At 38.0% G+C, this 26,379-nt stretch overlaps 1 protein-coding gene across 6 annotated transcripts in view; it reads left to right on the top strand.

Moving 5' to 3' along the window:
- The window catches only part of LOC145977957 (nucleoporin p58/p45-like), a 99,988-nt gene that overhangs the window by 55,252 nt on the left and 18,357 nt on the right, over positions 1–26,379 (top strand). Inside the window, exons 8-10 of one of the 6 annotated variants that reach the window (XM_083110343.1) lie at positions 9,222–9,452; positions 12,310–12,381; positions 15,296–15,722. In XM_083110343.1, coding sequence (XP_082966469.1) covers positions 9,222–9,452; positions 12,310–12,356 — 278 coding nt within the window. In that variant the 3' untranslated portion in view covers positions 12,357–12,381; positions 15,296–15,722. Of the gene's footprint in view, positions 1–9,221; positions 9,453–12,309; positions 12,382–15,292; positions 15,723–26,379 lie in introns of those variants that run through there. The other 5 variants (XM_083110335.1, XM_083110312.1, XM_083110304.1 and 2 more) reach the window with 5 other exon arrangements.

Raw genomic sequence — 26,379 nt, 5'->3', positions numbered from 1 at the left:
CATTTTTTGTGGTGTCCTCTTTTTTTGTGATTTGTCCTCCTTTTTCACCATGTCTGTCCTCTTTTTTTAATGTATGCATCTGGTCACCCTAATCATATCATCAGTGCTGGAAGTGGAAAATGTTAGGGAGATGTTTGGTTAAACCTTGGGGTTAGCTGGGGGAATGCTTGGCAAAAGTTTTGCTAATCCCCCCTCACTTTAAGAATCACATCAAATGTGGTGACTCCTCTCCTCTCTCCCCCTTTCTCAAATATTGACAACTTCAAAAAAATATTCTATAATATTTGCATTTCCTTATGGGGTGGATTCATAAACACTAAAGTAGAAAAAATAAGTATAACTAAAGAATAGGGAAGAGGTCCTAGGTTTGATACTCAGTAGAGGCACATTGTGCAATGGTGCAGATTCCACTTTAAAAACTCTTATCTGTAGGTTCAGCCCCGATTAGCATATCTGTGCATAAAGTGTACAAAAACTCCAAAACACCAACTTTGCTTGTTATTTTCTGTTGTCATTACAGGATTCCTGTGGAAAAATGAAGAAATGTTGATGTTGACTGAAGTTTTCATGAGGTTATCTGAATTAGTGTGTAGCATATCAGGGTTGCTACGTGTCTGGAAAACCTGGAAAACAGGGAAATGTCAGAATTTTGCAGATGGTCTTGAATTTACATGCATTTTGGAGTCTGCAAGAGAAAGAGTTACAAAATGAACAAGCAGTTCACTTCCACTTCTGGATTCTGTTCCTGTGATTACACTCCCAAAAAAGATTCAGTTTAGAAACTTGTTTCTTTTGTTCTTATGATTCTCAGTCTTTGTGCAAAATTATGATTCCTTCAAATTTATCTATTAAATTTTCACTTTTATAATACTAGAAATTAGAAAGAATATCAAAGTAAAACTTGCAGTCCAGATATCTGATTGATAACTAAAGTACATTGACAGTATGTTCATAATCATCGGAAAGGTTCATGCTTAGTCTTGTTGGAATTTCCTATGGAATTCCTATATGCAACAAAAATTTCTTCCCCATGATAAACAAGACGTAATAAATAAATAAATAAATAAATAAATGCAAGCAAAAGTGCAGCATTTTCTACGACACTAGAAATCCGCCAGAAAAGGAAATATTGTTTTATGAACTTTTTCTGTTGTTTTTATATTTTGGAAATTTGTTGTGGTGAAATAATGTACCTCTGTCACCTTTGCCTGAAGGGTAAAGTGAGAATAATAGAACTTAAGACCTTCTGTAAACAAAAGCACATGTACCCTAACAGTGTTGCATACTTATGAAAATAAAATAATCCATGTAGCCTACAAGGTGCAAAAACATACCATTTGTCAACCGACGTGGAATAAGCAGTGTATCACTGATGACCTGTTGGAAGTTATTGTACGTATGTAAAAAATGAAGAAGAAAAAATGTACATCTTGCCTGGTGGCAGACTTTCGGACTTGCTACCGAAGTTCCCTGGCTCCATATCCCGGCATAGGTGTTATTTGTGAATGTCCTCTCATCAGTTTTATCTAATGATCACTCATTCTCATCATCAGGAATAGCCAAAAGTGGAAGAAAAGTGAGGCTAAATTTAAAAAATGAAATACAAAATTTTCATCTTATCCCCCAGGAAGTAGGATGGTTCCGTACCAAAGGATTATTTTTTCTCTCACCTTTTAATTAAAAAAAAACCCTTGCTAGAAGAATGTGACACATTGAGATAAATTATGTTTTAAAACCGGGGTTTCTTCATTAAATTTATTTGATGTTTGAAAGTGTTATGATTTATTATAATAGATAATGAAAATAAACTAATATATATGATTTGATTGACTAAATTAATAATTATTAATTAGAGAAAAAAAATGATAATAACTAATTTGGTTTGATTGATTTTCTTTATTTTACTTTGCCTCTTGTGACACTTTTGGCTAATTTGCGAGGATGGGTATGAGTTATGATATGATGAAATTGATGAATGGACATTCACAAACATCCATGCCTAGGCCAGGATACAAACCCGGGACCACTGGCATCGTAGCGTGATGTGCTAACCTCTCCGCCACGGGGGCCGGTTAACTAATTTGGAATTCAAATATCACCTATCCTTGAATCGTCTTCATCGTCTCGGTAACTAATGACTAGACCTTGGATTTTTAGGTTCTAAGAAGTGTGCTTTTAGGCTCCTAAAATAGGCTCTAAAAATCCTAAAATAGGTTCTAAAAACCTTAAATTAGGCTCAAAAAAGCCTGAAAAAGGTTGCAAAAAGACTTAATTTGGTACAAAATTCCTGAAAAATACTGATTAGATACAATCGTTAAAAACAAAATTTCACAAGAACCATAATAACCAAATATTAATTTTCTAAACAAATTTTCATTTCTTTATATCGTTTTCAAAATTATCTCCAAATTTTTATAATGCTGCACTTGTGCTGTTAGAAAAAGTTACTTGTTGATATGAAAAATGAATTACGTATGTATAATTTGCTGCACAATATCAGGGTGGCTACTCACTTGGAATTCCTTAAATTCCGGGAATTACACGTGAATTATTGGCACCGGAAATTATGCGTGAATTATTGGCTCTGGAAATTTTGCACGAATTTTGGCAAGACATAAAATAATGTACAAGCGGATGTTTTCTCTATTCCATTTTTTTCTCCGTAGATGTAAAAAATTGCAACTTGTATCCATATCCCATTAAATTTATTCATGTTTATAAATGCCCTGAGGTAAGTTTCTCTCAGTTGAGCTTTGATTTCATTCATTTTTTTGATGATGAAAATGAAAGCTACACAGAAAATAAAACAAAATTTTCTCAATCCGTTTACATTGTTAGTCTTTTTTAAAGAACAATCTATCTGACAAACGGAAGATTATTACAAAATAATATATCTTGAAGTTGATTAGGTAAATTTTTTGTTACATTGGAATCATACAAACCCTTTATATTGTCAATATTTTTGTGTATGGAAGGGAGGATGAGAGTCAGTAATACGTAAGGTTGGAATAGCGAAAACATCTGCTTGTATCCTTGAATTTTTGGAAAGTTCACCTTGAAAACCAGGAGTTATACTTGAATTTTATCGTGGTCCTAGTGAATGCTATGATTCATGATTTTGCGTTATCCACACTCAAACTCCACCTTTTGTCTGTGAGGATCATTTCATGTGCTGAAAATTATCTTTCAACAGAAACATAGTCAGTAGTGCTAATTTGAATGCTGAAATATTACTTTGCAAGGCGTGAATGCCAAAAAGGACCAATCTGACGCTAAAGTTAGCAAGGTCACACAGATCAGAAGTTTGCACTTGGAACTATGCAGGCAGTAGAGACGATTGGATGCCAAAACTGAGTATGGGGAGGAAGGGGGGGGCAAGGATAGTTTACTTTATCTTAGTAGGCAAGGCTTAGCATTAAAAGTCTATAGTGCGGGGGTAAACAGTAGTGGGGAACTATCCCCTTTCGCCGCCACTGTGTGCAGGTAACAGTGCATCCGGTCAGACATTTTGTTTTGTTTAGAGCTTTGATAAACATCATATACTTGGAGGGAGAAAAATCGACAGAAAACATGTTTCAAACATGCCAGTCGTTGAATTATTTCGCCACCAAACCTAGTAAATACCTCTGTGAGATATAAAAATCCTGTAAAACCTAAAAAAAGTATATAAAAACCTAAAAGAAGTTTAATTTAGGCACATAAACCTAAAATAAGTTCTAACAAGCAAAATAGGTTATTTTAGGCACTATAAAACTTAGTCAGTTGTTTCATTTTTTTTTATGAAACGCTGATATAACTTGTTATTTCTTATTTACCTGCAAAGGAAGAAATAGGTTAAAAACCTAAAATCCGAGGTCTACTAATGACCAATGTGTGTGTCACAACGTGGTCGATCTACACCTCAATGTCGCACATTCCAGTATCCTCCAGAGTGTACTTCAACATCTCTAAAGTTACTTCATCCAAAAGCACACTCATATGTCATTTTCATCCCGTTCAAAAATGCTGGGTAATGCAGCAAACACACCAAGGGAAACTAAAATGTCAACTTAGAGAAGCATTGTCGCTGGCAAAAAAGTGGGGAAAGAAGACTGTACAATACAGAAATATTTTGAGGCAGTCACTTTTTATTGTACGCTACATATAAAATAAAATGCATGTTTGGAGGTGAATTTTTAAATATTCTCTCATTTTCCTTGTCTCTTCTTCAGAGGTGTTCATTTTAAATCAATCTCCCTCACCTCACGGCCTGTCCTCACCCTCCATCGCCCGCAAAAGTATTCCGGAGTGTGAGGATGTCACCATCCGGATGGTGAACACCTCTGGATTATAGATCAGCTCGGCTCCTCTGCATCCCCCCTCCCCCATCCCCTGCAGCTTCGTTACTGACAATCTGAAATCACACTATCATATGCCGACATTCGACATACCACTTCCGTTTCTGTGCTTGACTTAGTGAGAAGTATTGAGGTTGGCAACAGCCTATTAACTGATTTCTTCCCCAGCATGTAGTAGTTCGTTCTATGAAAGTACGCTAATGCAAGAAAAATGTGTAAATTACATTGGATTATACATTTGAAAATATATTTTCGTTAAAGGTTTTGGTTTATAATAATAATCCATGATGATTGTAAAATTACAATCGATCACGTTAGCAGCAAGAAAATAGCGCCAGTTTTGCACATGACAACTTCCATGCGTGCAGAAAGTCTCCCGTGTTCTCAGAGTATCTTTTGGAAATACAGTCGTTTGAAAACTGGCAAGAAGCAGGTTGTTCTTAACGTTTATGTGACATTGTGTCTGTGCTATCCTGAGAAAGCGTTGAAGTTTGTGTCCGAGTGTAATTGTGTGTCTGCAGCTTGTGTTTTCGGTGTGCTGAAAGAAAGGAAAATGATCGGTCAAGTTGTGAGTCCCGCAAAAAAAACACGTTGTTGCTCATATAAACAAGTACACAGATTTTGAGATAAGCGCAATACAACACAAGGTGCATTCGTATTTTTTCGATCAAAGAGCTGTCCACTGTGGGGAAGATATTGGTGGATGTTAATAGTGATGATGACGATTTCCCCAATTTTAGTGGTCGACATTAAATTGCCTCTTGTGGCACATTGAGTTCGTTTTTGGGAAGCAAATTTGACAGACGGTACTCTATGACAGGAATGATGTGTAGTGCCGAAAATGCCTTCAGTTCAAAAAGGCTTGCATGAGATGTGGGTAAATAATGTGCTTATTATCGTCGTCTTGTTTTCTAGTGCACGAGAAATGGAGAAAGATAAACAATATCTCTTTATTCCTCAGCTTATCTTTGTTTAGCTTCTGCTAAAACTGGCAGTATATTTCTTGCACAAAGGAGAAAACAATACTCTGTATGTCAACAATGTTGGGCAATAATTTGGTGGAAGGGGTAGCAATAAGACCAAAAGGCTTGAATTTACTGAAACGATTCTCTCACTCTCTTGTAAGTTTTACTTTGGCACTGTCATACTGAAAGAGGGGGGGGGGGTGATCTGTTAACCCAGTGTCAGATAAATGGAACTTTTGACATAGAAAAATATGTTCATTCTTGAACAAGAACATGTATTTAATCACTTGTCGAAAATTTCTTATACTTCACTGTGTAGATTTATCAGTTAAAATAGGAATATGTTTTTCAATGTTACATAAAATTAAAGGTTGGGTGAACAGTATATGATGGCTGCGACACGCTCGATTCACTAACAGCTGGCACGGAGTGATACGTTACTCGAAGTGAGACAGTTTGTTTACAGAGGGTTGTAAGGTTCGTGATTCCGACTTTAGGTGCACCTGATTGTAGTACACAATACATTTGATGCTGATTGTAATTTTACATTTTACTCTTCGAATTTTCACGTATTCTTGTGTGCGTGTAGAATGAAATTTGCTAAGAAATGAAAAGAAAAAAAAGTTGTGAAAGTGAATATTCATAATAATTAATGGATTATATATTTAATTGAAAAACACAAGGTTCAAAAGCAAAAATCATGATGATGAACATAACTAACTATAGTGGAGCCCAAGTTAAGAGTTCAGTATGGGCCCTTATGGGCTTTTACTTTTGAGATCACCACCTCTAAACAAGTGTGTTTCTGTCAGAAACAAAAGTCGTTATCATTCGAAGAGAGAATAATAAATAAGCAAAAACCAGAGAAAGTATAAGGCTTTGATGGTTTACACCTTCTTTTGCAATTCGGACCATCAAAACAAGACGTTTTCCTTTCTTGTGTTTACCGCGATTTGGGGAGTTAAAACTAACAGCCGTCCGACGGTTGCCACTTGCTGCAAACACGTGTTGGGAAGAGGGAAGGGGGCGGGGAATGGCCAGGCAAAAGTTCGTGAATAGGCTCCTGTCGGGGGTCAAGTGGTTTGTTGTTTGCGTACGCGCTTTCTCATTTTGGGTATTTCTTGAAGGAATTTATTATTATAATTATTCTACAACAGCAAAATGGCAAGGGGTGGTATTATGAAGCATAAAAGTGTCCAGAGTCTTACAAGTAAATAGAGACAAATTGTAATAAATATAAATATACTTCAAGCAGAAAAATCCCGGTAAAAGTGTTAGTTGGACTGCAAGCGAAAATGCTGAAACGACTGGAATTTCGTTCAAAACTGTTTACAAAATTAATACCGAAGCGATTAAAGGTCCTCTTGCAGCACCAAACGAGCAGAAAAAAACGTCAAGAGGTACGCAAAATCCAACGACTTCGAATATAACTTTAATACGAGGCGATGTGCGGCGAAACTTCCCAGGCACATTGTATATAATACATTGCCGGATTTTTCGGGAGGAGGTTCACTTGCCCCTCCCAAAATGATGACTAAGTATTATGAAAAGTATTTAGAGCGTTATATTAAAAGATAAAAAAAATGATAGAGCCATTTTTCCTAGATAGTTAAAAGAATGTCAGTCTCCTTTCTGTAATTATCCTTCATATGAGTAAAAATACAATAGAACTCCTTTTATTTCACACCTCTACTAATAATTGATTGATTGAGTTTTAAGTCCAATTTTATGCGCAGATAGGTTAGTTGGGACTGGACCTAGAGTTTTATGTGAGATACGAAGTACTATGTGCCTCCAGCAGGTATCGAACCCTGGATCACTTGATTATAATGCGACGACGGAAATTCTGCTAATGCTATCTATCCCCTTATAATCGAAGGACCCCGGGTTCGTTTCCTGGCGGAGGTGCATTCTAGGATGAATTATACATTGAAGGCTCAGTTCCGATCAGTTCATCTGACCACAAATTACACCTACAACGAACCCTTGCAATTATATTGATGTGAATGACGTGACGTGTTCAATGGGCGTATATGCTGGTCATAACTCCCCCTTGGATAAGTATTCCTAAAAGAAGAGGGTCAACAGCAGGAGAGGATGGCATATGAGGACCAGCTACTAAAAAGTATACGTACTACCCCCCTTCCCCTTCGAAAACACTGGGCACAACACTGATATAAGGGCACTTTTTGATGTGTCGAATAAGTTGCAAATCTGCACATTATATTTCCAATATTACGTAATGCTTACAGCATATTCTGTGCACGTCCCAGAAAAAAATAATCTAGACCCTCCTATGACTGTCGAGCTGCTGCTGAGCAAAACGAATGGAGGGACAAAACAATAAAGACACAACAAGACTTTCTGTGCGGCCTTACGAGTGGTTTGCGACCACCTACAGGTCGGGGGGAGAGATTTGCTTTGGTGCATGCCGGTAATGAACACGGTTTTGTCTCAAACAAGACAGTGTGCCGATAAATGTGAAACAGGCCTCCCCGATGGCACAGTGGTAACGTCCTGGTTTGATACCCTTTGGAGGCATATAGTGGTTCGGATCCCAGTTTAAACTGTAGGTCCAGTCCCGATTAGCCTTTCTGTGCAAAAAACACGGCCAACGTACACGATGAAATGGACAGCAAGACGTATGACAAGTCTATTCGGGAACAGTTATTTGCAAATCTCCCTCCATGGACCGTCATTACTCTGTACCACAGCCGCATGAAAGAACAGCTTCCCATCAAATCATGGCGAAAGGATTTGTATTCTTGTATTGAACAGTACCCGTTCCGTTAATCACTAACTTTTGTTGCGGCGTGTACTACAGCAGAAGTTCGATGCACGCCGGAGCCTTCTTCCACTGCGCACCATGCGGCAACACTGTCCCCATAAGCCCCATACTGAACTCTTAAGTTGGGCTCGCCTATAACTAACTCTCTAGCCTTCTTAAACCCGAAGGTTCATGGCTTCAGCAACACAGGCCTACCATCTGTCCCTATCTTGAGCAAGATCTATATACTCTTTTCCATCCCTACTGATTTCCTATAGGTCTATCTCAACGATGTCTGGAAAAATTTTATTTTTGGACTGGAAAACCTGGAAATGTTAAGGATCATAATAAAAAAATTGTAGCAACCCTGGATATGCAAAATATTGAGCCATCCAGTAATAATGTTTTATGTGTCAAAAGTGATTGACAATACCTTTCTCTATGTATTTCTGTTTTGGTCATTTTACTTTTTTTTATACCATTTTGATTAATTGTGAATTAATGATGGAACAAAACACCTGTTCAGGTTTCGAACCTGCGACAGAGTTTGGCAAGAAAATTTTTAAACAAATAGTGTGATTGCTTAAAATAATATAATATATTTTTACCATGAAACAGTGGTAATTTGCATGGTAAAATTGCAATTCTGTATGTCCCAACATTTGGAATCATTTTAAATTCGTCAAATGATCATTTATCATGTAGGATTTTTTTTTAAATTAATTTATTTATTAATGATTCAAGCATGGAAAATGAACACTATTTGGAGCAATGAAAAGAGTCCTGTCTGTTGAATTCATGCAGTTACAGTTTTAACAAACTAGATTATCAAATCTGAATGTTCTGTGTACTAGTCCCACCCAGGTAATGGTTGTTTTCAGTGTCTTTCTGTTCTCATAACCATCATTCTTCCATACCTAGTGGAGGCACATAGTTGTGCGTAAAGCAACTCAAATACAAACTCATAACCGTCATTCATATTCATTGTTGCAATTAACCTGAAGAGGTAGAAGAATGACATAATATAACCAAATGTAAACAAGACAGCATAAACATTACTACCCATATTAGCCTAGACTTGTGTTATACTTTTTTCAGAGTGCATATAATGTTTTATTATTATTATTATTATTATTATTATTATTATTGCAGAATTGGCCCAAGCTTTGCAGAGGTTACATGCCAGTCTGATTGCTCTGGCAGGAAAACTCCATTCTGTTCACACTTCTGTTGAAACACAGAAGCAGCAGTACCTGAATTTACGAAAGTATTTCCTTAGGGACAATAGGGATGTGTTTGAAGAACAAAGAAGGGCTGCCAGAACAGCAACTGATAAGTCTATGCTTCAAGGAAGGGTAGCACCTGGACCAACACCTTTCACAGGCAAGTAATATTTTATAGTTTTCTAAATTTGGTGACAGTGTTTCTTTACTATTATCATGCATTCTTAATTCGACATTTTATCTACATTTTTCTGTGCTTTTCCTACATGTTCATAATGAAGAAAATAACAGGCAAATTATGTCCTTATATACCATTCACATGATGGCTTTCTAGAAAGCAGTTGGAATCTGGACAATACGTTTCATGTATCTGTCAGTAGTGATCTTGCAGTTCATATTCAGCTATGGCATACAGGCGCATAGAAGACAGTATGGAGCAAGGCAGGACACTCACAAGTGGAGAGGTGGCTAAATGTGAATCGCTCTGTTGCATCATGACCAGTGCTCGAAAAATCTTCTTCAGAGCTAGGCGCCAGCTCTGAAAATCAGGTGCCAGGAAATCACCTACTGGCAATTGTGCATACAGTAAGAAGTTGAGCATCACCGTATTCAAAACATCGCTAAATCATGTGAGAAAGCAGAAAATTAGAGGTTGGGGGACAAAGGGTAAGGAATAGTTACTGATTCTATGAAATGTTCACAACGTTGATAAGAAAATCATTTCCTAACTTACGCTGTACTGCAATTTGAACTTAGAATCTTCAAAATTTCGTACATGCAAACTTAAAAAAACTGCAATAGATCAGTCTCCAGCCTGAAATTTTTAGTCGCCATGGCGACCTGGTGACTGGGATTTTTCGAGCCCTGATCATGACTATGGCAAGAGTTTATAGAGCCAAAAAAGTATCCCAGAGACCTGGGCAATAATGACCTAGAGCAATTTCACATGGAGAGAAATGCATATTTTGGTCCTCAGAGCAAAGTGATACTGTCATAGCCCAGCACTGCAGTTGACATCAGACGTCGCTGCATCTACAGATGCATTCGTATTCAGAACAACGGTATACCAGAGTTCAGGCAAAGAGGTCTCTATGCCAGAAGACCTGCAGTATATGTCTCATCAAGTATGTCGACTGGACTGATGAACGGTGGGCCAGTGTTTTGTTCATCGATGAGTCTCAGTTCGGCCTGAGTGATTTCTGATTGATTCATATCTCGAGGGCACAGGGAACATGTTTTCAACCAGAGACCATTATGGTGGAGGTGGTGTAATAGTTTGGAGAGACATAATGTAATCAGGAAGACACCTCTCCATGAAATTGCTGGGACAACTGAGAAGGTTTAACTGTGTATAGATTCAGAGATGAGATCTTGACACTTTGTGTTTGTTTTAAAGTACTGTGGGTCCAGATTTTCTCCTCGTGATTGACAGTGTTTCAGGATGCAGTTTGTTGATTATTTTAAAGGTGAGGGTAATACATACTTGAACTGACCTTGTGCTCTCTGGATTTAAATCCAATTGAGAATGTTCGGGATCTTCTAGGCAGATACCATACCAGTATCCACCAACCAATGCCTACAGTCCCTACATACAGCCGCGAGTGCCTTGCTTGCCAATAGTGCAAACAGCGATGCTGTGGTCTACACTTCAATGGATCGCCCTGTATATTTAGTGTCCTATATATACAGGGTGTAGCAAAAGTAGCACCCTTTTGTTGTCAGATGTTTTAATTGTAGCTGTTGTATTGAGTTAATAATCTTTGCTTCTATGTTCCCTGAAGTAAAATGGCCCATTGACTAACAATGGAACAGTAGGAGAAGGCAGAATCTGTATCATGAAAACCATGAAAATGCTGTAGCAATTTGCTCATTTGTTGTGTGAAGAATTTGACACAACAGGTGCAAAGTCAAAATATCAAAACCATGATCAGAAAGTTTGATACAACTGGCAGTGTGCATGATGTGAATAGATCAGGAAGATGACCTTCTGCAACAACAGAAGAAAAGGAAATTACAGGAAATATGTATTTTTCCAAAGCTCTCAGGAATCCAGTAAACTTTTATCAAGGGAAATCGTTATTAGTGAAAGAAGTGTTTGAAAGTTGTTGAGAAGATGAATGCGGAGTCATTCATACCTAGTTTGTTAACAGTCCTTAAATTATAGAAATTCAGACAGGCAGACAGAATTTTGTGAAAAGTTTTTGGACGAATTACTGCAGGATGAGAGCTTTGCAACAGAGATGTAGTGTTTGGATGAGGCTGGATTCAAATTGAAATGAATCGCCATAATTGTGATATTGGATGGATGCTAATTCATATGTTATCTTCGAAAAATATGTTAACTTATCAGGTTCAACAGTTTGCAGTTAGACCACTGCACAAAGTATTGGTTTAGTTGCCAGATTATTATTGAACTGTCTAATACTTGCATAGTGGCAAATTTCAGATCTTTCTTTTTTCCTACCTACATGTTAAAAATTGGCTAAATTCATGAGAAACCCTTCAAAAAAGTTCATAAAAGTCCAACATCTGCATTATTTTGTAACTTACTATGCATTAAAAAAATGTGTTTAACATATCCAGTTTTAACAGTTTTTCTGGCAACAAAGGCAACATATATGATGATTGCAAAAACTTTACTGCTATCGTCATTTACTTCAATGATTAATTTTACTTTGTTCATGATTTTACTTTGTGAATCATTCCAGTTGGCATACTTCTATTGAACATTATTACGTATTAAGTGTGGATGATGTAAAATTGTCGCCATGCCAGGGGGGCCTAAGTTCGAATTTTGCCTAAGGCATGGAGAAGATCTTGTGGAATGTATGTAATGTTTTTTACACTTGGTCTTTCATCAAAGTCTGTACTCATTGTAATGGATCCTGAAACTTCAAATGGATAAAGCATTCTCTATTGACTGCAGAGAGTGAGTGAGCGAGAGTGAGTGAGCAAGAGTGAGAGTGTGTGTGTGGTGAATTTCACACTTTTGTAACAAATTCATAATATATTTACAGGGAAAAATACATTTCTGTATGACTGGAAGATTTTCAGGCCACAATAATAGTGCAAAGTCACTTTTCTCAAAGGTATAAAACAACATATAATCTTCTATAAAATTGATGGCTAGTAAATAAAAAAAAAACAGCAAGTATTTGTTTGTTGCTGTAGATATTATTGGCCAGATTTGTGCACTTTGCTTTATTCTAGTAACTAGTTTTCTCTGAACATAGTGGCTTGTATGAGGAGATAATTTAGACAAGTTGCAGGATATGTTACTGTTGTGCATATGAAGCACTGAAATTTGTGGATTCCTTCTTGATGAGTCCTTTCACTCTTAGTTGGACCTATGGTTGCAACATTGTACAAGGGGTAGTCATAAAGTTTTAATTATCACCTTGAAAAAATCAAGCTGCGACCATGAAACGTGGTGATGGTGTTAGTCCTTCTCTACATATCCACTCTTCAATGCGACGCATTTTTCCCAACGACTGATGACTTGGCAGAGACCTTGGTTGTAGAAGTCTGCATTTTGGCTGTTCAGGAAACGTTCCACCTCGTCGTCATTCTGGAAATGCCTGCCATGCAATGGTTTCTTCATCCGAGGAAAGAGGAAGAAGTCACTGGGTGCCATGTCAGGTGAATACGGGGGTGAGGCAAAATATGATAGCCCAGAGAAGCAGCATGTGTGACTGTGTCCTGTGCAGAATGAGCTGGGGCGTTGTTGTGGAGCAAAAAGACCCCCTTGGATTGCTTCTCTCAACAGTTCGTCTTGACAGCCTCCCGTAACCTCGTCAGGAGATTTCGGTAGTATGCTCCTGTGATGGTTTGCCCCTTTCGAGCATAATCTGTTAACACCACACCATGGCAGTCCCAAAAAACACTCAGCATCACCTTGCCCGATGATGTTTGGGTCTTCGTCTTTTTCGAAGGTGGTGAATCCACATGTCTCCATTCCTTGCTTTGCTCCTTTGTCTCGGGGTCATAGTGATACACCCAGCACTCGTCCATGGTGATTATGTGGCTAAAGAAGTCATCTGGATTGGCCTGACACAGCTGCAACATTTCTGCTGCTGCCTCGGTTCGGCGGGCTTTTTGAATGGGTGTGAGCAGTCGCGGGACCCAGTGGGCGGCGACCTTTCAAAATGTCGTGCAAGATGTTGAAAACTGATCCATGATTGATTTTCACTTTCTCCACTTCTCTTGCGATTCCTGGTTCTTCACAGAGAGATGGTCTGCCACTTCGTTCTTTGTCATTCAGACTTGTTTGACCACACTGGAAGCGTCTGCGGCACCTAACCACTGTGTCATATGATAGTGCATTGCAGCCGTACACTTCCACCAACTCAGCATGGATTGTTGCAGCATTGTTCCCCTTCAAATGCAGAAAACGAATTACCGCACGATACTCCACTTTATCAATGGGCTGCGCCATTTTGTGTTGGCTCCTCTAGCGGCATGCTATGGTATGGTGGCGCGTGGATTTCAATGTGTACCAGGACCGCAGACATGTAACTGCAATCACACAAAATTTATTACATAACTTTATTTATTCGAGGTGATAATTAAAACTTTATGACTACCCCTCGTATGCATAAATACAATATTCAGTTAGGGTGTGTTTAGATTGCATAATTGCAATTCATCTTCTTCTGGTCACGCACCACTCCTGTTTTTCCAATCCTGTCCTCAATAAGAATAAAATTAAATTTATGCTGAGATGCCATTATCTATGATATTCAATTTGAGCCACTCAACCTCTAAAACCCACTTTGGGCATACATATATGTCTATGCCACATGATGTTTCTCCAAATCTACTGTTAATATTTCAGTAATATGTTTTTCTTATTTACCTAAGTGTATGCATGTTGAATGTATGACATACTTGAATTACAACACAATACAAGTATTATTTGTTTGTCAAGAGGACATTTTAAAAACAGTTGACATAAATTATAACACAGATTTGTACCAAATCACACCATATATATCACACATATATTCATAAATCCTGTATGGATGCTAAGGTAAATTTGCAGGGAGACTTCAGGAGTGGGTCGATGAATCAAGGGTCGGAGATTACCCACTCGTTAAAATTCAGTCTACGCGAGAGAGGTGGGTGCTATGCCTAGACTTACAGGGCCACAACATTGAAATGTACTGAGTTTGTCTTCAATTGTAGAGTACTTTTCAGCATTAATGTCAATTTTGTCAATAAAATGTTTTTTAATGAAAATGTAAAGAGACTTTTGAATCACCTTATAAATGGCTACCTGAAGGGGTAAAGGTGGCCAGATCATGGTGCTGAACACATCATCCCCCACTATGTGCCTTCATGGCATGGTGCAATATGCATGGTGAACTTTACCTTACTTTTTACAATGTACACAATACCAAGTTGTCACTTATTATTTCTAATAACAGGATAGATACAATGTAATGTAAGTGCTACAGGAACCACTCTATGAGAAAATTATACTTTGTTGTATGTTACTTAACTGTGGTTTGGTCCTGTTCATTCCCTAAGTAACACGTACACACACACTTACATCTACAGTCAAGTATGTATGTGTACAATGGTGCTTCATTTTAGAATTTTTGTATCTACTTTATTGTGAGGGCCACAGAGACTTAATGGAAGAATAATTTTTGTGCAAATTTAAATTTTCTTCAGGGAATTCCAAATCTTTACTTCCCAAAAGAGCTCGATTATGTATCCAAAAAAGTAAAAAGTAAACCCCAGCTATCTACGACAAAAATGTATCTGTTAACTCCTTAAAACCTACACATTTGAAAAGCCCACATTTAGAGACCTCCCATGAGTAGAGACTTACATGTGTTAAAGAGTTGATCAGCTCCATCTGTAATGTAGTTCTCTTCCATTGTATGGTGGTAGATTAACTGGATTTAGTGTGTGTAAAAATTATGACTAGCATTGCCAGTAGCATTTTAATATAGTCAATCAGTTGTAATAATAGCTCTGTTCTTTTTTTCATAGCAGGTTCTCATCTTGGTCTTGGAATATCCCCTCCATCTTCTTCAGTAATACGACCTCCCATAGCCTCTGTAAACCCTTTAGGTAAATAGCGGTAAGACATTTCATGTATTCTTGCAATGCATGCATGCATGAATTATTTTCTTTTGTTTGGAACTGACTTTGCTTTACATTTGTACCCTAGTTAGTTTACGTTTTACTAAATTCAAACTTGTGTAAATTTTGTAATTTTATGATAAGTTGTCTGAGTTTGTATATATGTTATGTTGTGTGTATTTCTTTATGCACTGTGTGATGAAAATTGAATTCATTGCTGACATAACTTATTCTTTTCTCTGTATACTATGCATTTTGTATGTTATCAGTATTGAGATTTGAGTGTTAAGAGAATTTGAGAACTTGTAAAATGTGAATAAATGATATACTCAAAGTAGTATTAGTATTTATTTGGCCACTTAAAACATAAGCAGATAATCAGGAAATAACTGATTAAATATACATTTTTAGTAACAAACGCTAAGCAAGATAAGAATTGTTGTGAATTACCTTTTTTTTCTTCCAACAATTTTAAGCATCCTTTTGAGTAAGAAGCTAAATAACACCTTAATAACAAAGTTTACTTCATAATTGATCTTACTACAACTCAAGTTCTTCTACTAGGGAGTCATTCCAATGCTCAAAATGTTTTTGCCTTTCTTTGTGCAATTACGTTTATGATAAATTCGAGAAAAGGTTCATAACTATTTTTTTCAAAGATTGTTATCTTATTCATAGGTAATGTTCCCCGTGCATATAGCACCATGCCATGAAGGCGCATTTTAGGGAATGTGGGGGTATGGAGATAGAGCGTTAACACATTCACAATATCAGCCATTTTGGAAGTGATGTAATCAGCACCATGCTCCGGTTACCTTTACCCCCAGGTATCCTCTTATTTGAAGCTGGGTGAGCCACAGAGCAGATTTTTTTATGCGTGGACAAGGTCAGAAAAATTTCAAGCTTAGATCATCCATCCCAGGAATATAGTCCCGGGTCTCCTACGTGGCAGTCAGATACCTTACCGACTAGACCACTCCGGCTTTAAAATGTGCAAAAATATAATTCCAGAAGGTTACAACTAATTCAACATGATTAGAGTTTGTGCTCAATCAATTTGTTAAATGCCAACAAAATTGTCAAAACACTTGGGGTTGATATATAAGTACTTATGAAAGCAATTATACGGAAATTACCACATTTTATTTACATACTTAATGTTAAGGATAATCTTTGCCAGGCAGTTGCAAAATATGCAAATTAATTCTGATTTTGTTGCTGAGGTTGGAGGGACTGAAATAGAGCAAAATGCATCAAAAGTTTCTTATGTAAGTTAATAAATAGTGTGTAGGGTAGATTTGGAAGGAGGCAAGACAAATTGAGCTTTATAAAGACGGTTTTGACTTGGCAGGTTTCTTTAATAACAAAACTGTTGAAAATACGCACACTTTGAGGGCAGAATGTTACATATTTACCCTTTACAATTAATGGTGTTAAATTCTCATTTGAGAATTGTAACCATAAGTACAAAAGTAATAAAATATATAACAGGATGTTCATACATTCGTGTTTTTAGTTATTTGGGGTTTTTTGAGCCAACAAACATCTCATTTCTTGATAATGTGATACAACTTATAGAACCTCTCAATTTCTTCCATGCATCTTCTAATGGTACTGTGTCTGTACTGGTACTGTACTCCTCTACCAGTAAAGGTAAGTAGATACTGTACCTTGAAATTTGTTTTATTTGAATGAATATTGACTCATGAATAACACACATTACAACAAGAGAAACACTGAATTCTGTAAATGAAGTATGCTGAAGAGAAAAGTAAATCATAGCATTTCCAGTATGTTTGATGGTAAATAAAAAAAATGAATGTGGTGCCATTATGATGTATCTGGTATTCATTATATTATGAGGACAAGAAACGACAAGGAAGTGCTTAAAATAATGATATAATAAAACTAAATTACTCCATAAAATGTAAGTGCAGCTTGAAAATTTAATACAAATAGAGCAAGAAGTTTCCAAAGCATAACATGGATGTGAAGAAAGTACGAAAACAAAATGTGTGAAACTTAGGAACTTCCAAACTTGTGAGAAGAATTTAAGATACTTGTAGATCTAAAAATAATGATACAGTTGACAAAATTATTTTAATCTACTTTGAAGAGAGAATCGTAAGCAATAATATGTGTATGGCCTTGAGATGTTGATACAAGAAATACAGTACATAGACTTTTTCCAAACATCTTATTAATTGAGTGGGGTTAAAGTTACAAAATAGGAAAGACAAGTGATCCAGGATAGATATTCATACAATATTTCCAAGATAAATTGTTGATTAACATTATTTTTATTTAAGAGGTTTTTTTTATAGTTTTGTTCCATTTCTGAATATGAACAATATCCTGTACATAAGTTGACATTGAGTAGTATGAGGAAGTATGAATGAATATATTTTTTATTATTGCACTGAATTTTTAATGTAGTATACGTATTTAGATGGAAAATGGGAAGTAGTGACAGTTATTAGTTGTCTGTAGCATGCATTTACCCTGCATGGGTCTTCAGTGATAGTTTTTTCTGGATAATGGCTGTTTGTACTTGTAGTTATACATTCAGTTTTGTAGTTTCATTGTATTGCATGTTCTTTCCTTTGTAGTAGCATATAAATAGTTATGATAAAATAAGTTGTATATTGAATAGATAAAAAGTTTGTATGTGATAACCTCTTATGAATTATCTTGTCTAAGAAAACACCTAGAGCCCACATTTTAAAAACTAGAATGGTTGTCACATAGAGTGAAGCGTAAGTACTTCGTTGACCAAATTTTTGACTTGATAATTTTGGTAAAGTTTCTTTATGCGAATGACTAGAAACGTGTATCTTGACCAAAAAAAAAAAAATATGAGAAACTGTTGGAAAGTACAAGAGCAGACAGCAGAATAAAAAAATTGTTATTGGTAATGGGAAAGGTGTTATCTTTTCATTAGGTACTCGAGTATCAACCTGTTTAGGGATGATATACATCCCAGAACGGTATCATTTGTCCCCGTGTCTCGAAAAGTTTATTCGGGACACCCTAATGCCCCAGAATCGGGTGGTAAAGATTATTTCATTAATTATGTTATTTATTAAGTACATTCCTACGTAGGAAAATATTATGTAAGGTACAAAGTTATTTTCTGAAATTCTTTTTCAGTCTTGAATTTTTGTTACTTTTGTTGCAAAAACATGTCTTCTACACTACAAGGTGGTGTTTTCATTTTTATTCACATCCTTCAAAATCGTTTCTGAAGTACCTTACCATTTTTGGTACCCTTCAGCTGTTTCAGTGTATAGCCTCAAAAATTATGACGTACATACTAGATCGGGTCTAGGCTTCCGGTCAGTGGCGTCCTGGATTTTCACTTATGACTAGAATTTAAGATTGTAAAAAGTGTGCTTTTAGGCTCCTAAAAATAGGCTCTAAATTCTCAAATTAGGCTTGAAAAATCCTGAAGAAGGTTCCAAAAAAGTGGTTCAAAGTTCTTAAATAATACTGATTAGGACAGTTGTTAAAAACCTAATAATTTCAAAAGAACCGTAAGAAATTTGAATAAGTATACATAACCAAATTTTCATTTGTGTACATCATTTTCAAATTTATCCACAAATACTTGTGCTGTTAGCAAAGTTACCTGTTGATATGAAGAATGAATTAATTACGTATGTACAATTTGCTGCACAATCTCTCGGCTACTCACCAGGAATTCCTTGAGTTCCGGATATTTTTCTCCTTAGACGTGAAAAATTGTAACCTTTATTAATCCAAATGCCCTGATGCAAGTTTTTACCAGTTTACCAGTAAGCTGTGTGGAAAACAAAACAGAATTCTCTCAAGCTGTTTACTTTGTTAGTGTTGCTTGCAGAACAATCTGTACAAAAGCACACAATGGTACACGATTTTTAACACTATATTTTGATAAAACAAAACTTGAATCTCGCTTCCCATCGTTTAAAATGCTATCCATTAGCTAACACACAGACGTACTGAGTAATCGCCCATATTCGGTGAGAACAACCAGCTAGGTTAGAGTGATGGGGAAATGGCATTAAACAAACGGTTCTTAAAACATATGTAAAACCCACAGGGAAGGAAAGAAGTAGGTGCAAATTGAGAAATGGGCTACAATTCTCGATTGAATTGTGGTAAACTTTTTGTCAGGGTGTTGAAATGATGATATCTTTAATCATTTTGATACAGCAGGCATGTTCATATATTTTATTTGTCACAAGCAGTGTCATAAAATGGGCAGTTCCTAAGACTTTTATCAGAACTACGAAGATATTAATGCTAAAATATATTTCACTCTCTTGGTAATGTGGTGGCAATGAAGATGAGTTTTAGTCAAGAAAATTTTATTTGTGAGCCCTTTCCTATATTTTAATAATTATATTCAAAGTGCTGCTCCCGATAAGTGCAAATAACCAAAGTGCTTGTGCACCCAGAATTTTATTTTCAGTCATTCAAATTATTGGTGCAGTTGAAAGGTGTTTGTGTAAGATGTTATTGGTTCTTAAAGTGGAGAAAAATATAATGGATCAGTGACGCAAGATGAAGTATTGGGTTGGTGCGAATGAAATGTGAGTCTTTGCCAAAGGCCAAAAAAATCAAAACTACAATACCTGGTTAATCAAAATAGTCGCCTTCTGCAGCCACACACTTTTGTCATCGCTCAGCCAACAATTGGATTCCATGGCGAAAGAAGTCTGGAGTCTGCGACGCAAAGATCTCCTCAACGGCGTGTTGCACCGCCCGATCATCAGCGAAGGTCTTCCCTGTTAGGAAGTGATCGAGATGCCGGAAGTGATGGTAGTCAATGGAAGAGAGGTCGGGAGAATATGCTGGATGAGGAAGGGTTTCATATTGCAACTCATGGAGAGCCTGCACCGTCCTTTGTGCGACATGTGGGTGGAGCATTGTCGTGCAACACGAGGTCACCATGTCTGTGGACCATTGCTGGATGCTTGTGGAGAAGTTTGTGGTGCATTTAATGGAGTTCAGCACTGTAACAATTTGCATTGATGGTTTCACCTCGCCTGAGAAAGACATGATGGATCACACCCACCATAGACCACCATACCAGCAACAACACCTTCCGTGGGTGGAGAGGTGGTTTCGGAAACCGCCCTGGACGTTGATCACGATCCAGCCATTGTCCCGATTGTTTATGATTGTCATAGCAGATCCAATTTGCATCTGAAGTGACAATCCGATGCAGGAAACCATCCCAGTTATTCCTTACACTCAGAGAACTGCACACCTCCAGACGGCGAGTCTTGTTGACCGGTGTCAAATCATGTGCTACCCATGAGTCCAACTTTTTCATTTTACTGATCGCACGGAGCCGCCAAACGACAGTGGTATGGTGTATGCCTAACTCGTCTGCAATGGCACGAACACTTTTCCAAGGGTCCGCTTCCAAGGGGTTCCTGAGGAGCTCATCCGAACATGATATTGGTCGTTGTCCACTGGGTTCATTTTGCAATGCTGTGTCACCGGAACGAGATTTGACAAACCAGCGGCGAATGGTGCGTTCATTTACCATTCCTGGCCCAAATGCACTGTTAGTGTTTTTGGCGGTTTGCTGAGCAGAATGTCCCAGTTTGAATTCGTAAAGACAAATCACTCGCAATTGTGTGTTCTCCATGGTGCACTTTCAGATGACCCTGTTCAGCAACACACTGCCTCCTGACTGTCTGGGTGCTCCAGCCTGTTTGCTGGACGTATACAGAGTTTATGACGTTAGACCTGTGACCTCAGTCAATCCCTGTGTTGTGTTGTTGAGGTGAGTTTCCCACCAGACTTCAAAGCGGACATTTCATTCGCACCAACCCAATACAATATTGTATATTAGCCTTTAGCGGATGGGAGCCACTTCTACCTGTAGGTCTCGCGAAACAGGAAGTTTTTGAAGCTTATCACAGACAGTGGCATTGGTTTTGTTTTTGTGTGGTGAGCCCCTGTTGCCTCTCCAATAAACCGAAATGAATAAAAAATTCTAAAATCTAGTACTATTGAAATCCTACAAATGTATGAAGTTGTGTGGATAACCATTTAATGGCGGTTTACTGCCAAAAAAAAAATTAAAAAATCCTCAAATAGTAATATTTTTTCAAAAAAATAGTCTTTGTGGTACATAAACTTAAGTAACTAGGTTACATAACCCATTGCTAGACCAGTAGCCCACTGAAGAATAGTTGGCAACACTGTGTTGCTGTTGTGTAATACATTTTAATCATTTTTTATGATAAACCGTGAAACAACTTTCAACTATACTTAGAACAATTGTAGGAACATAGCAGTGCTAAATTTTAATTTTTTCTATTGAGACCGCAGGGTCACCGTGGGAAAGAATTACTTAAGTAAATTACCCTTTTTTTCTAATTGCACCTGTATCTCAATGGAATGTCAACATTGTATGTTTGTCCTGTGAAAGCCTTAGTCATTCCATCCAAAATAACACAAACTTCAAGTATCGAAGGATGAATAGTTCTCATTCGATAATTTTTAAAGCATTTCTGTGCATCTGAAATCCAATGTTCTTTCATACTTCCATATTATACAATGTGTATCATAAGTGATGGTCTGAAACCAAAGATGCTCACTGTCGGAGCTAGACACCACCGAAAGTGTGGGAAAGTACAGTTCACACCTCTGTAGGATGAGTACTATGGCAGTTAGAAAGCCGGTTCGAAATAAATCATAAAGGAATCCTATGCGCTCTACCAGAAACGCACCATGGGAGGGAGATCTGTGGGACTTAATACGGAAGGGACTCCCCATTGGAAATGGTGTTCCCGTAGAAAGAATACGTGAAAGGGGTATCTGAGGAAGCAGTGGACGTTAATTACATGATATCTAGATACCATTCACAATTACGGAAACACGATAGACGAAACCGGGATAATTTTAGCATGATTGCATTGCCGGAGGGGCAATGGGCATAGCAACACTGACAGTAAATGCAAGCAAAATGCTCGTTGGCTGACGAATGTCATGGGAAAACAGTGTTTTGCTGTGGTTGGTAGTTTGTAAAGGATGGAAAGAGTATGATGTGTGAAGAGAGTCGACTAGGGCCTATGAAAAACCTCCATCCTGCCTTTGTAACAGAAGAAACGCCCGTACAAAAAAGAGAATACGTAAGATGAATGAAACAATACCAATACCTACAGTGTTAAAATGAATTTTGTTTTCCGATGGTCACGGAAGTTGAACCCTCAACCTACTGAATGTAAGCCGAACACTTTACCACTTGTACACTGTGACACAGTAGTGTTGTTGTGTGAATGCAGGATGTAGGCACAATACCTATGTACATACATACATATTAATCAAAACTAGGGATGGTACCGAGCCCGAGACCAGTCTCGGCCTCGAATTCAAGAACGAGACTGACTCTCTGCATATGAGATGAGAATGAGACCACCACCCTTGAGGCGTGTTCAAGACAAGACCGAGAAGGCCACCTAGGACACGAGATGAGACCGAGAACTAGATCACCCCTTTTGAATTCGAGACCGAGACCAAGGAAAGTGTCGTCTCGTCTCAATACCATCCCTAATCAAAAGGTACATGACATTATTGGAAATCACTGTACTTCATACTGTAGGTGCCTTTGAATCACGTAAAAGGTACGACGTGTTCTACTAGTATTATGTAATACGTAATTTGCATAGTTCCTATCCTTACTTTCAGGGGGCAGCGTGACTTGCGTCAAGGCTAGAAGGCACACTGAGACGTAGTTCATTAAGTGTGTGTTTTCGAGACGGAATACATACAAGATTGTCTGTCAGTGAAGTGCATGTACTTCGCGGTTCAAATGGAACGTGTGTACACTAGGGTGATGACTTTTTCATTTTTTTTCTCAAAAATTATTTCCTGTAGCACAAATGGATGAACTTTTGCTTATTGATGACTAAAATGAGGTATATTCCATTGAAATATTGAAAAAGGTCACGCACAAACCATTTTTAAATTTTATGTATGCCATTTTACCATTTCATAAAATTGTATTAACAATATTTATATATAATATAATTCAGCAAACGGAGTTGTGCAATAATTTATGCACCAGAGAATTGTATGGAATATTCCAGAAAATCATAGAACGCTGTGCACCGTCCGGCCGGACTGAGACGTCACGGTGACGTAATTACTCGGAAAGCTTCTGTACAGTATTAAAATGTTCTTCAGCTGTTTCGCAGTGTGGTATAAATTGCTACATAAGCGATGTGTTCAAAGCGGGTAGTTGAGTTTTAATTAGATTAATTTGGTGTCAACATTATTATTGCCTTATTATAACTATTGCGCAATGTGCAATTGCACATTATCCAGAGTATATTATAAAGAAATCCTTGTATTATTTGGTGAGCTACATTGAACTCTCTCGCTAATTATACGTAGCTAATTGAGCATCTAATATATTATTATTGTCTGTCTTTTTTTTATTTTCTATAATTGTTTTTTGCTTGTTTTTAAATAAAATATGTGGAAACTCAATAACAGTTTCTTTAATTTCTTACGTATTTAATATTTACGTTAAGGCCTTTTCTATTTCTGTTGCTGAGTAGAAGACAACATGTCGTTCAATAAGAGCTCTTCTAACACGGAGAAGAACAAGGAAACCTGGACAAAGAACTTAGTCCAGTTTCAAGCGCCATCAAGAAGAGGCAACGTGGCAATTTATGAAGCACCCTTGAGTGAACGGAGTCGCATGCCCCTGAAAAGCCACGTCATTGGACGCTTCAAATTTCTTGAATCCACTGCCAAAGAACGGAGAGAGAGGATCGGTCTAATTGCTGTGGAGCTTAAAGCCCTATGGAGCAAAACAATGAACTTCCTGCATGTATCTGATCAAGCCATTTGTGCAAAACTAGCAAACCTTCTGAAAGACTATGAGCGATGCAGAAAGAAACAAAACTTTGATTCATTGAATGAACTGTTTGACGTGACCAAGGTGAAAGGCGAATGGATGTGCAAAGAGGATGAGAACCTCTACAAACTGCAAATTGAGAGCAAGGGTCAGGTTGGTTATTCCAGTTGCAAACGTGCTAGTGCAAAGACCATCCAAGCGAAAGAAGGAAATGGAAGCAACTGTGTCAACACTTACCAGCTCAGTGCCACCTGATTGTTCCGACAGTTACATGGACTCATCCGACAACAGCAAAGACAGTCCTTGGGAGGATGAGAATGAAGCATCAACGAGCACAAGGAAGCATAACCCAACAGGCATTGCAAGACGCCTTGTTACAAGCTCAAAGCTGTCGTCCCACGGAGCAGCAAAGGTGTGCCGCCAGCTTTCTGGCGAGGGCATTGACATCCCAACCCTATGTCAGTCAGCAATCCACAAGGCTATCTACACAAGATCTGCTCAGATGAAGAAGCACTTGGGGAGCACGCTTCATCTGGAGAAGTGGAGCATACACTTTGACGGCAAACACATGAATGGCTTTGAATATCAGGCCGTGGTCCTCAAGAATGAAGCAAAAGAAATTAAGTTGTCTGTACTCAAATTGAAAGATGGGAAAGCTCAAACAATCGCAGAAGGACTCCAGGATGTGTTAGAGGAGTTCAACCTGTGGGGATCAATTTTGATGATTGTTGCCGACACAACAAGCGTGAATACCGGTAAGAAGACAAGCGTTGTTGTTCGGCTGCAGCAAATGTTCGAAGAGAAAGGTCACCCCAAACACAAGTTCATCAGTTGCCAGCACCATGTGCTGGATCGCGATCTTCGCGTTGTCGTGGACGATGAGCTCCATGGTTCGACTAAATCACCAAACATCGAGTACTTCTTTGTGCAGGATTTGACGAGCAATTATGATAAATTGAAAGCAGCCTTCAGCAACGGTAAAACTGAGATTACGGAAACAGGCAGCTGGAGAGACGACATGAAGTTTCTCTACCACCTCACTCGTGTCTTCCGTCACTTCACTGACAGGAACGAGATCCCCTTCGTGAAGTTTCAACAGATCCCAAACATCAGCAATGCACGATGGAACTCTCGTGCCATTCTAGCCCTTCTTGCGTTTATTCTGATGCCTGAAACCCGGAACAGGCTGCGTAAAATTTGTTCATTCATTTCCTACTCATGGGCTGACCATTGGTTCAGCAGTCAATTGTTCGACGCTGAAGATTTTGATGAACTATCTGCAGTTCTGAATGACTACCCAACAGGTCTCAAATGCTTGAAAACCCACTGGAAAACAGATGAATCTCCAATCAACATTGCCCGAAGCAACCAGTGTTGTGAGCATGCGATCGAAGTTATGCAAGACTTGCACGACTCCTGCCGCAACAAGGACAACCTCCCACTGAGATTCATGCTGTCCAATGACATTATCGTGAATAATTGACTTCCTTGTGTGTTTGATGACCCTATATAATGTTGTATATATGTGACTCTAAAGCTTGTGTTCAATTTTATATCTGCTTAAAGTGACTTCAAAAAATGGGCAAAAAAACTGATAAATATTTTTTTTAAATCATTTTGTGCGTGAGGTTTTTTTATCTAATCACCTTGAAAGTAAGATTTTATCTAATCTTTAATGAAAGCTCATCAAATTATGATACAGGGAAATGAGGTTGTAAAAATGTCATCACCCTAGTGTACACTAACAAGGAATATGCGGACATGCATTTCTTCTACGGGAAAGCAGACTGCAATGCAGTGGAGGCTGCATGTCTGTACCAGGAAGCTTTACCTCGCCAATGGCACCCTGTTCGTCGCATGTTCATAAGATTACACCAACGCCTCCGAGACACGGGAGTTTTGAATATGGAGAAAGAAGCGGTAAGCCAACACGTATCACAGTGGAAGAAGAGGAAAGCATTTTACAACGCGTTGAAGAAGCACCAGGGATGTCAACTGGAGGATCGCAGCACAGGAGTGAGATATTTCTCACACAGTGTGTTGCACATTTTACACCGCCAGTTGCTCTACCTGTACCATCTCCAACGTGTACAAGGTCTCCAAGCAACGGATTATGAGGCCAGGGTTA

This window comes from Lepisma saccharinum, chromosome 1 (genome assembly GCF_977018435.1).
Source record: "Lepisma saccharinum chromosome 1, izLepSacc3.1, whole genome shotgun sequence".
NCBI classification, from domain to species: domain Eukaryota; kingdom Metazoa; phylum Arthropoda; class Insecta; order Zygentoma; family Lepismatidae; genus Lepisma; species Lepisma saccharinum.
This window is presented reverse-complemented; position numbering and strand designations above follow the sequence as displayed.